This window comes from Meriones unguiculatus, chromosome 11 (assembly GCF_030254825.1).
Source record: "Meriones unguiculatus strain TT.TT164.6M chromosome 11, Bangor_MerUng_6.1, whole genome shotgun sequence".
Lineage (NCBI taxonomy): Eukaryota > Metazoa > Chordata > Mammalia > Rodentia > Muridae > Meriones > Meriones unguiculatus.
This window is the reverse complement of record NC_083359.1, coordinates 42666534-42678459: the sequence shown is the minus strand read 5'-3', so window position 1 is coordinate 42678459 and position 11926 is coordinate 42666534. Positions and strand designations below refer to the sequence as shown.

Genomic DNA, 11926 nt, shown 5'->3' with positions numbered 1-11926 from the left:
CCACCACCAGGTTCCAAGCTTCTTTCGTTGTTGTTGCTGCTGCTGCTGAGACAAAGTCTCATGAAGTCCAGACTAATCTCAAACTGGCTATGTAGCCAAGGATTACCTTGAACTTCTGCTTCTCCTGCCTCTCCTGAATACCGGGACAACGGTGTGGGCCAAGACTTCCGGTTTCTCCAGAGCAGAATATGGACCCTAGAGCTTTGAGCATGCTAAGCAAGCAATGCACCGACTTAGGACATCCCCAAAACCCATTCTAGCAATTTTCTATGAATTTGACATCACTTAAAAATAAAAAGTCACCTATCTCCCTTCCAGACTTACGCTCCACGATGGAATTCGAAGGTGCACTCTCATAAACTGTAAAGTGTCTTTCAGGTCTTTCAAACCTGAAAGCATCCACCAGCTGGCCTGGAGTCACATGGGGCGGGCCCACGTGACCGGAGTCCCAAACCAACATGGCGGCGCCCAGGAGGCGCGGGCTGCTCTTCCTACTTGCGCTCCTCGGCTTGCTTGGGGTGGCGTGGTGCAGCCTGGGTTTAGGGTGAGTGCAGCTGCTGAGGCCAGCCCAGCTGGGGTCCCCCTCTCCTGCTCTGGGGCACAGCCTCGGAGCTCACGATCGCCCCGTCCCCGCAGGGTTTCTCGGGACGATGACCTGCTGCTGCCTTACCCACTCGAGCGCAGACGTCCCTCGCGGGACTGCGCCCGGGTGCGCGCCGGCAGCCCAGAGCAAGAGAGTTGGCCTCCGCCGCCCACGACTCCTGGTGCCAGCCACCGCGCGGCCGTGCGCACGTTTGTGTCGCACTTCGGGGGCCGCGCGGTGGCCGGCCACTTAACGCGGGTCGCCGAGCCCCTGCGCACTTTCTCGGTGCTGGAGCCCGGGGGACCCGGAGGCTGCGCGCAGAGGCGCCGCGCCACCGTGGAGGACACAGCCGTCCCGGCCGGTTGCCGCGTCGCCCAGAACGGTGGCTTCTTCCGGATGGGCACTGGCGAGTGCTTGGGGAACGTGGTGAGCGACGGGCGGCTGGTGAGCAGTTCCGGGGGGCTGCAGAACGCGCAGTTCGGGATCCGCCGCGACGGGACCTTAGTCACAGGGTGAGGAGGCGGGGAGCCCCGGGGCTGTCGAGGGCAGAGGGTCTCCGATGTTCATTTAGAGCCGTGCCTCTGTGCCCAGGTCACCTAACCAAGCTTCCTATCTTTAATCTTCAGATTGGGAACGCTGTGAAGTTTACTCATGTTATCACTGAATGCTTGCTCTGTGATCAGGCGGTGTGTGGGGCCCTGGGGAGGCGACCGTGTGCCTGGACACGGTTTGTGCCTTAGCCAACTTTCCCTAGTAATAGAGAAAACATTCCGTGTTCAGTGAAGCCATGGAACCAATTGGAGATAGGTTAGAGTTTATGGAGCAGCCCCAGACAACTAGCTGGAAGCCTTTTGCTGTCCCGGATAGAGATCCTGGGCAGGCAAGGAGCTTGTCGAGACGCATCTCTGGCAGTTTCTGTTTCTCTTGAAATTTGACAGCAGCCAGAGGTGAGGGCAAGCAGGCAGGAATAGAAGGTGGCGCCATCTAGTGTTCCAGCTCTCTTGAGAGAGCTCCAGTTTTTGCCAAGGCTGAGAAGGGTACTTACTTTCCCCAGATCTTAGCAATTCCTGGTTTCAGTTTCTGAGCCTGCCCGAGTATCTGGCTCTTCATCCTTCAACAGCAGCCAGTGCCTCGACTGTTGATCTTGAGTCATAGATCCTAAAAGTTCTTCCAGGGACCAGCACCTGCAGTTTCTGTTCCCTGGCTCTGTCCTTCAACCTCAGCGCTTCATCCTCTCCACACTTTGCTATCTCCCTTGTTCCTCTCTCGGGCTCCCCTTTCAGGTTATTCAGCTTCTTGTTGCCATGGCCACTTTCTCAGTTACCCCCTCTTGCTCTTTCTATGATGGTCCACTGGTCTGCTCACCACCCTCACTACTTTTTTTTTTTTTATGTGTATACTTCTGTGTGTGCCCATGTGGAGGCAAGAGTTTGATTTCAGGTATCTTCTTTTCTTCTATTGGCCTCTATCTTGTTTTCTGACGTAAGGTCTGAATCAGTTAAACTGGCTGGACAGCAAACCCCAGGGATCCTCCTGCTTCCCCCTGTCCACCACCCCCACAGCCAGCACTAGGGTTACAGGTATGTGCTGTTTCACCCAGCTTTTACATGGGTGCTGAGGATTTGAACTCAGATCCTCATGCTTGAGGCTTTTTTACCCATTGAGCTATCTTTCCAGACCATCCTCCTACTTGTTAACAGCCAAGCAGCTGCCTATTCTGTCCATTTGTAGCTCACTGCTACTTCTTTGTATTAAGACGTCAGCACTAAAGATGACAAGAGAAGGGACACAGGAAGGCACCTTCCAGCTCACTCCCCAACTGAACTGAACACCTGCTTATATCTATAGAGAAAGTGTGTTTGCACCAATCACATCACACCTCTCATGCAAATGAAGGTTTGTGTTTGCACCAATCCCAGCCTTGCCTCTTTAGCAGGCATCAAGGCAAAGTCCTGCTAGACTATCAAGAGATATGCTCTCCTGGCCTAGGAATAGTTTCAGAGTCATCTGGCAGCAACTGTTTCAAACAGCCTAGGTTGAGGCTATGCTTTCAGAAACCTGAGCAATCAGTTGTGGTCTTCGAGTGGCTGTCTCAGAGTGGCAGTGGAGTGCTCCAGATGGCTGCTGCTGATACAGGCTTGTGGTTGGCTGTTTGACCTTTGCTAAGCAGCCAGAGCAGGAAAGCCTAACAGCTGCTAATTAGTGAATCGATTAGTTACAGAAAAAATGAACATCAAAAAGCAGCCCCTTGGTACCCAGAGCTGTGACTGCCAGGGAGTGAGCCTCTTGCTTCCCTGCTTCCAGGTACCTATCTGAGGAGGAGGTTCTGGACACGGTGAATCCGTTTGTGCAGCTGCTGAGTGGAGTTGTGTGGCTCATCCGCAATGGAAGCATCTACATCAATGAGAGCCAAGCCACCGAGTGTGATAAGACGCAGGAGACAGGTCAGGAAGGGTAGGCAGCATAGCACACTTGCTTGTTCTCCCTCTCTCTTGAGACAGGGTTTCTCTGTGTAGCCTTGGCTTTCCTGGACTTACATTTTTTGCTGGGCTGGCCTCAGAAACTCACAGAGATCCGCCTGCCTCTGCCTCTTCATCTGACAGTGCTGGGTTACAGGCATGTGCACCCAGCTGTGCTTTCGTTTTTATTTTTATCATGTTCTGCACACATGTCATGGTGTGTGTGGGAAGGTCAGGGTGTCTGTCCATCCACTGTGTGAGTCCTGGGTATTGAACTCAGGCTGTAACGTGTGATGGGAGTCACTTTACCCACTGAGCCACCTTCGCAGCCCCAGCACCAGCTTTCTTGAGACCCAGAAACAGTGTGAGTGGGCTGTTCTTCAGTGTTCCCAAACATTTACTGAGCAGCTATTTAGTGCTTAGCGCTGTGATTGAGAGTCATGGGGATTCCATCTTAACGTAGAAAGTATAAGAGGAAAATACTTGGCAATAAGCTCGAAAAAATTGACATGTGCCAAGATAGAGACAGGAGAAAGGGGACCGGTGGGAGTCCACCCACCTTAGACCTCCCAATCAGGAACCTCCGGTTAAGTCCTAACAACTTGAGTGTGCAGGCACTCCCTTGGCAACTCTGATGGATGACCAAGGTTATGTGCCATTTGGGTGTGGGCCAGTGAGTTGGCTTGGGCAGTAAAGTGTTTGCCTTGAAGGTGTGAGGACCTGAATTCGAGCCCCAGAAAACACACAAGCAGCCAAGTGCCAGGGTGCCCAGGAATGGGGAAATGAGAGGCTGAGATAGCTGGACTCCTGACTGGCCAGGTGACCTTACCCACATAGTGACACTCCAGGCTAACAAGAGACCCTGTCTCAAACAGAAAGTGGAAGGCACCTGAGGACCAACACCTCTGACCTTCACAGGCATGTGCACAGCCACAACCACCTCCACAGTGTAAAATACTGGAGAGGGAAGGATGCTTGGGTCCTAAGAGTCTCTGGCTATTTTGGGGTATAGAGTTGGGGGGAAAGGAAACTGAGGAGGATCAAAGGATCAAGCTCTCAGAAGAACTCAAGGCAGAGGCACATGGTTTCCAGCCAGAGTACAGAGTGCAAGGCCCTAAGGCAGAGAGTAACTGCTGGGTAAAGGGGGGCAACAGAGTTGAGGCCTGCGGCCTCATGCAAGGCCTTTAGGCTCTGTTCTAGCAATATAAAGGTTTCCACCAGAGATTGAGGTCACAGGAAGAGTTTTCTGGCTGTGGTATGGAGACTCACTGGAAGTGGGATGGGATGTGGCTCAGGGATCCAGGACTTGCCTTGCATGCATTAGATGCTGGGTTTCTTCTTCAGCACCATCAAAAGACAGACAGTGAAAGAACATAGAGGGTCCCCTGGAGGGCTGGGTAACAAGCCATGCTCCTTCTCCTTCAGGCTCTTTTAGCAAATTTGTGAACGTGATGTCAGCCAGGACGGCCGTGGGTCATGACCGGAAGGGGCAGCTCATACTCTTCCATGCTGATGGACAGACGGAACAGCGTGGGTGAGTCCCAGGAATCCCCAAAGATGTTTGCACTCAGTTTCTCATAGTTTCTTGGGTAGTGGATGGGACAAGACAGCCTTCGGGCCGTATAGTATCTACCTACTGACAGTTAAGGGAGACAATTAGGCCGGAGCCCGTGGGGGCTCAGCTACATACGCCCTCTGCACAGCCTCAACCTATGGGAGATGGCAGAGTTCCTGCTGCGACAAGACGTGGTCAATGCCATCAACCTGGATGGAGGTGGTTCTGCCACCTTTGTGCTCAACGGGACCCTGGCCAGTTACCCCTCGGATCACTGGTAAGGGCACCTGAGCCACCTTTGTGAGGGGTGAGGCCATGCCCTGCCTCCACTCTCAGTCAGTATTGACAGCTGCTGTGCACCAGGCCCTAGGTATCCAAAAGTGAGCAGAACAGCCAAGATCCCCTTCCTCAGGGTACTGCATGACCCATGCCTGGAAACCTGGGACAGTGGTCAGGAAAGGCCTCCTTAAAGATAGCAAAGTAAGAGCTAAGGAGATGGCTGGCCAGGGTTGAAGGAGCCTTCGCCAGAAGACACAGTATATGCAATGGGCAGAGCCTCTAAATGGCCCGAGGAGGCTGGAGCTATAGCTTAGTAGGAAAAGCACTTGCCTTGCAAGCGGGGGATCTGAGTTCACTTCCGCATCAAAAGCCAGCTGTGAGTGGCACACGCTTACAATCCCAGTGTTGTGGAGGAAAAGACGGGTGGGTCCTGATGTCCTGGCCAGCCTGCCTAGCCTACGTGGCAAGGTCCAGGCCAAAGAGAGATAAATAAAATAAAAATTTAAATGGTGGGCCCCTGAGGTTGTCCTGACTCCATATGTACATGCACACACATCTACTCCTTAGCATGCACACTCAAGCACATGCACGCATATGCACGAGGGTCAGAATGGAGATGGAGGCAAGCTGGCGCAGGGACCTGAGAGGCCAGCTGGAACCAGCACCAAAGCCAATGCCTCTCTTCACAACGAATCCCCCACAGCCAGGACAACATGTGGCGCTGTCCCCGCCGTGTGTCCACTGTGGTGTGTGTGCATGAACCCCGCTGCCAGCCACCCGACTGCAGTGGGCACGGGACCTGTGTGGACGGCCATTGCGAGTGCACCAGCCACTTCTGGCGGGGTGCCGCCTGCAGCGAGCTGGACTGTGGCCCCTCCAACTGCAGCCAGCATGGGCTGTGCACAGAGAGTGAGTGGGGAGCCCACCAGGAGGGCGGGGCTCTGACGGGACCCCAGCTCTCCCATGCCAGACCTGCCTTTGCCCTTACCTGGCCTCCCTGGTCTTGCTTTGGCAGCTGGCTGCCGCTGTGACGCTGGGTGGACAGGATCCAACTGCAGTGAAGGTGAGAGCTACCAGTGACCTGCACAAGCTTCCGGAGAGGGCGGCCTGGCTGTCTGTGGCTGATACAATGTCTTCATCCTGACTTCTGGCTTGGAAGTTGCCTTCGGGGGGCCCCTTCTCATTTTGCATGCAAATGTCTTTATGTCTTGCCTGGGTCTGTTGAAAAGAATTCCCATCAAGTAGGAAGCCAGATTTCAGCATTATCCACTCAATTCCGAGAACCGATAGCAAATAATAAGGTGTGGCCAGACCTATCAAAGTCCTTAGCACCTCAAAAACAGCTCCTGGTGATCCTAGGCATTGCTAATGTCACTCCAGCATCCGTCTCAAGACCTCCCATTCACCGTCTCTTTTCTTTTAAGGTCATCTGCTCTAGAGCCCACCTTAAATCAAGGTGGTATACTTGCTTGCTTTTTGGTTTGTTTGTTTGTTTGTTTGTTTGTTTTTTAGACAGAGCAACCTGAGCTGTTCTCTAACTCACTATGTCACCAAGGTGGTCTTGAACACCTGTTTCCTGCTTCTACCTCCCAAGTGCTGAGATTATAGGCATATGCCACCATGCCTACTTTATAGGGAATTAAACTCAGGGCCCCATGGATATCTGGCAAGCACTGAGCCACACCCTGTTTGCAGCTGGGTTTCCTTCAAGAGCTGGCCCCAGGGATCAAGGGCCATCCCTTTCAGCATGGCCCTGCACACATCCAGGAGCCAGGCTGTCCTATAACAGAAACCCTGCCACCTAAGGTAAGACCTACCTGCCACCATCTTGTCTCCACAGAGTGTCCTCTGGGGTGGTACGGACCAGGTTGCCAGAGGCCTTGCCAGTGTGAGCACCAGTGTCCCTGCGATCCCCAGACTGGCAACTGCAGCATCTCCCCAGGTACGGGGCCTCCTCAGACCCTTGGGACAGGTCTAGAGTAAGCAGACCCACCCCACCCTTCTGTCTGGTGTCTTTCAGTGAAGCAGTGTCTCCAGCCAACTGAGGCCACACCAAGGGCAGGAGAGCTGGCCTCTTTCACCAGGTAGGTGTTTCAGCAGAGGCCGAGTTCCCACGCCCCATCCATGAGGCATGCTGTTTGTCCAGGCACCGGCCAAGCCAGGAGGTTGCATGTGATCCTCTAAGCTCAAGGGACAGTCATGGGTGAAACTGGCATCCGGGAGTGCTAATGAGAGGATCCCGTGCCGCTGCCCAGTGGGAGCTAAAGGTGGCATGCTGTGGGCTTAACCTCCCTGGCCACAGAGACTCAGCTCAGATGCTGGAGGAGAGCTGTAGAGACAGGAAGGAATCTCCTGACTTCTGGACTCTTCCTTGTATTCAGGCTTTGTGTTGCCTATAATTCCAGGATTTGGGAAGTAGAGGCAGGAGGAGGATCAGAAGTTTAAAGTTGTCAGTCTAAGGCTAGATAGATGGACAGAGAGACAGATAGGTTCTTGAGCTGGGCCTTCTGGCACAAGCCTGTCATCCTAGCTTCTCCAGGAGGCTGAAGCAGGAAGATAACAAATTCAAAGCTAGCTTGAGCTTGAGCTACACAATGAGTTCAAGGCCAACCTGGATTCCATTCCAACATAAAAAGTAAAAAGGGGCCTAGGGATGAGCTTAGTAGTAGAGCATTTGCCTAGCATGCCCAGGTCCCAGGTTCAATTCCCAAAAATTCCCCAAAATACATTAGCAACATCTGAAAAATAGTAACATTCATATTAGGTATGTATGTATGTGTGAGTGAGAGAGAGAGAGTTCAAGGCCAGCCTGCTCTATAGAGCAAGTTCCAGGACAGCCAAGGCTACAGAGAAACCCCGTATCAAAACACCCAACAATCAATGTCTCTCTTATTCCCGCATGTGTCTCCACCCAGCCCACTGGGCTCAGCATTCCCCATGTGGGTTCTAGCTGTCCCAAGGCTGTTCCTGAACCCCCCACTCAAGTCTCTCTCTCTCTCTCTCTCTCTCTCTCTCTCTCTCTCTCTCTCTCTTTCTCTCTCTCTCTCCCAGGACCACGTGGTTGGCACTTACTCTCATCCTAATTTTCCTGCTGCTGATCAGCACTGTGGTCAACGTGTCCTTGCTCCTGGGCTCTAGGGCAGAGAGAAACCGGCACCTGAATGGGGACTACGTGTACCACCCACTGCAGGAGATGAACGGGGAACTGCTGGCTGCAGAGAAGGAGCAAACAGAGGAAACGGTCCCCTTCAAGGACTGACAGACCTGGCCTGCCCCAGTGGCGTGCTCCAGATAAGTTTGTCCCTGCTCCTCACTTGTACAGGGAAGGTTGTGAGGCCACTGGCATAGATGCTGCACGCCCCACCCCTTGCCTGGCCATCTCCCTCCTGTCCCCATGCTGTGGCCCATGCCACCCCAGCAATACAGAACTCTGGAGGGCCTGCACCTGCTTCCCTGCCTGCCTGTGTCTGCTGCCCAGAGGCCTGTCTGCCACAGGGGTCTCACCACTGCCAAAGACTCCCAGTCATGACAAGAGTGGCCACTCTCCTGGGCCACCTGCACAGGGATGGACTAGAAAGACTTATCCGCTGGCCCAGCCACGACACACCACCTTTTATGCAGCCTCATCACCAGATTGCCAACTAGAATTCTGCATCCTGTCACAGGAAGTTCCTTATAAGAAGGGACGGGGAGAGAAGGAAGTCGCCATGTTTACAGACCTATTTTTCTTGTCCTGCTCCCTAAAGGAGTTTTCTAACACTTGAATAAATTGGGATACTAAAACGAGCCACCAGGGGATGTGTGAGGTCTGAGTCCTGGGCAGCTGCTTCTCGTGGGGCCCTGAGAGGGCCTTCTCTTAACCCAGTGATGCACAAGTTTGGCCAAGTGCAAGGCCACCTGAGGACCATGTCTGAGTCCAGCCATTCTGCATTCCTGCAAGTTCCAGGCAAAGCTGTTGCTGCAGGAGAGGCTACACTTTGAAGGCAAGGATTTGATAAGCCCTAACCATTTTCCCAGGTGGTTGTCTTAGTTACCTTTCTTTCTTTCTTTCTTTCTTTCTTTCTTTCTTTCTAGATTTATTTATTACCTATACAGTGTTCTGCCTGCATATGTGCCTATATGCCAGAAAAGGGTACCAGATCTCACTATAGGGTTATGAGGTTGCTGGGAATTGAACTTGGGACCTTTGGAATCTCCAGCCGCAGTTGGGAACCAGATATTAAAATATATGAGCCTAAGCTGGGCATGGTAGTGTACACCTTTAATCCCAATGGGGGAGAACCAAAAGGGGACATTTCATATTGGTAGAGGTGGCTTGATTTGGTTTGGTTTATGCTGCAGACCGGCCCAGTCAGAGTTCCGCACCCGCAGGAAAATCAGGTGTTCGGTTATCAGGTTAGACACAGGTAGGCGAAATGACAGAGACCACACCAAGTAGTATTGGTTTGGATCTACTGCCATTTACTGAAGTCAAGCTAACACTTATATAGTGATTACATAAAGAAGCATCTTGAAGTTGACATACTTCCCGGAGCTTTCAGACTTTTACCAACAATACAAAGTTTACATTTTAAATGAAAGAGTAACCTGGTAGAAGCAGTGTCTACAAAAAAATCTTGGCCTAAACGCTTTTAATCAAAGCAAATACAAAACCTTAAACTAGTGGTGTTTATACAGTTTACTGCTACTAATTAGTGAGTGGAAGGCCAGGGGCTGTCATTGCCCTCTGAGCCAACTCCCTAGAGTTAAGCACTGAAGGAAATTCCTCCTGTTTGTCTTGCTAAGGATTTACAATCTTTCCTTAGAGATAAGATGCTTGAGCTAGCCTGTCCGTAAATTCATAGTATAATATAAAACTCTCTGACCTCCTATGTTTGCCTATCTTCTTTTTGCCTCATCATAAACACCTGTGTTTGGTAATGGTTTTGTAGTAGTTTTACTGTAGTGGGAATATTCAGAGCATTTATCCTAACAGATCCTGATTAAATATTTTCTTTAGAAAGCCCTAAAACTCTTGTCCCTTTACTATCTACAATGTTTGGTTTTTCCACAAGCAATTCTTGATGCTGAATCTGATTTATTACCTCTCCTAAAATTTTATTTTCCTTCTACTCTTATTTGCTAAAGCTTTTAGTAATCTATTAGAAATGTTTCCTTGAATAGTTAATTGTGCTGTTCCACGAATCATAGAGAAACAGCCAAAAGGCTCATCAATCCAATCTTGCAGCCACGGGAGCATGGGACTCTCAGAATTCATCTTTTTGGCTTAGGTGGTCAGAGGGAACATCCAGTGACTTCCAGGAAGCTGATTCCCATAGGAAACGTATCGTCTGTCTGGCAACATAATTTTATGCTTACATAGCACATTTTTATGTTTACACAGACGATTCTGGAGTTAGTGTGGCAGGTTTAGTTTGGCTTTGCAGGACAAGATCTCGTGAAGCCTATATTGTCCTCATACTTGCTACATAGCAATGATGACCTTGAACTCCTAATCCTTCTACCTCTGCCTTCTGAATTCCAGGAGTTCAGGCATGAACCACCACAGCCAGTTTATGTACTGCTGAGGATCAAACCCAGGGTTCTGTGCATGCTAGGCAGGCACTCTGTCAACTGAGCCATGCCCATGTCTATACAATTGAAGTCAGGTGCCCGTGTTTAAAGTCAACACTCCAAATTCTCGGTTTCTCTTTACAAGAGATCACACAGACACACTTGCTGTTACTCAGGGCAGTGACTTGCTGTGACCAAGTAGTGACATTCTTCCCTTTCCCTGGGTCTAGACACCTCCAGCACCCTCCCAGGCCAATAGCAGCTCTCCCATTCTGTGACATGCCTCCCCATCCCCCACCAGTGTGTGTCACAGTTTATCACTTCTGGTCCGTGAAGCGACTTCAGGAAGAGCCCATGAAATTCCCCACCAACATGTGATACTGTGTACCTAGCATCTGTGAGAGAAGCAGGGCTTTCCAAATATATTTGTATTCCTTATCTTTTCACTGTGTGACTTTCTGGAAAGATGTGAACTGATGCCCATTTGTGCCAGGCAGGCCAACGCTGACAAACAAAAAGAATGACTCCACCCAAACCTTGCTGAGTGAACAGTATGGGTAACGCAAAGGCATTGCACCACAGAGCAGCTCAGCCCAGGACAGGTGACCAGTCGTGAACACTCAGGGTTTAAGGTCCCTGCTCCCCCTGCAACAGCTCAGGGAACCAGTCTCCTCATCCCACACAAATACCAGGAAGTAGGCTATTATTTCAACACTTATGTAATGCTGGGGAGGGACCTTGTGAATCTTGTCATCTGCATTTACTTCCTGAGTCTGATACCCTCAATCCTCCCTTGGGAGGGAATTTTTTTTTTTATTGTTGTTGTTTGTTTTGTTTTGTTTTGTTTTGTTTGTGGCTGGAGAGACAGCCGTGGGTGCTGGGAACCGAACTCTTATATTATGGTTGTGAGCCTAGCCTTTAAAGGCTGAGCCATCTCTCCAGCCCGGGAGGGGATGTTCCAATTGGAGAAAGTCAGTACACAATACCATTACTGTGTAACACTCCACTCCAAAAACCTGCCAGCAACTTATTATTTTTAAATTACCATTTCTCATGATTCAAGCATCATACAGCCTTTGCCAATCTGAGCTAGTGTTGACGACTTTAGACAAGTTTTAGCACATGTTTTCTTGACGCACTATGAATGGACCCTGTGGCCTGTCTGCATGGGAGTCAAGAGCTCTCCGAGGGAAACACACCCCAGTCCTTGAAATGTGTGGCTTTAGCTGGATCCACCTCCCAGCATCAGCAGGGAGCAGGCTGGGGCTGCCTGGCCTGTAGTAGTGGTTTGTCAGTATTGTCCAGCTTCCCCCAGTGCCTCATCCTCCAGGAGCCTAGCTCAGGCTTGTGGTCAGCATGGGGGTGGACCTGAGAAATGGCGGGAAGCAGGGAGAGGAGCATAAAGCTCCCACTCGGAACCTCTTCGTAGCTGCCCTCCAGCAGGTAAAACAGATCACCAGGCCATGTGAGGTTAAAGAGAAGTGATGCAGGCAAATA

The 11926-nt window shown here is 51.1% G+C and overlaps 1 protein-coding gene across 2 annotated transcripts; it reads left to right on the top strand.

Moving 5' to 3' along the window:
* Window positions 1-425: 425 nt before the first annotated feature.
* Nagpa (N-acetylglucosamine-1-phosphodiester alpha-N-acetylglucosaminidase) lies at window positions 426-8662 on the top strand. Of its 2 annotated transcripts, XM_021632371.2 has the most exons (10): window positions 426-544; window positions 637-1095; window positions 2888-3027; window positions 4468-4576; window positions 4746-4874; window positions 5580-5785; window positions 5892-5939; window positions 6717-6818; window positions 6897-6960; window positions 7928-8662. In XM_021632371.2, the coding sequence occupies exons 1-10, from the start codon at window positions 459-461 to the stop codon at window positions 8133-8135; spliced, it is 1551 nt and encodes a 516-aa protein (XP_021488046.1). In that variant the 5' UTR covers window positions 426-458; the 3' UTR covers window positions 8136-8662. The 2 variants fall into 2 exon arrangements, with proteins under 2 accessions (XP_021488046.1, XP_021488048.1); XM_021632373.2 differs by lacking the exon at window positions 6897-6960 and having other exon boundaries at window positions 7928-8092.
* Window positions 8663-11926: the final 3264 nt, after the last annotated feature.

What these genes read in the sequence shown, in the direction of transcription:
- Nagpa (XM_021632371.2), top strand. Translation starts at nt 459, where the DNA reads ATGGCGGCGCCCAGGAGGCGCGGGCTGCTCTTCCTACTTGCGCTCCTC. An exon ending in TGATAAGACGCAGGAGACAG is followed by an intron (nt 3,028 to 4,467) that starts GTCAGGAAGGGT and finishes CTTCTCCTTCAG; the next exon opens with GCTCTTTTAGCAAATTTGTG. An exon ending in AGTTACCCCTCGGATCACTG is followed by an intron (nt 4,875 to 5,579) that starts GTAAGGGCACCT and finishes AATCCCCCACAG; the next exon opens with CCAGGACAACATGTGGCGCT.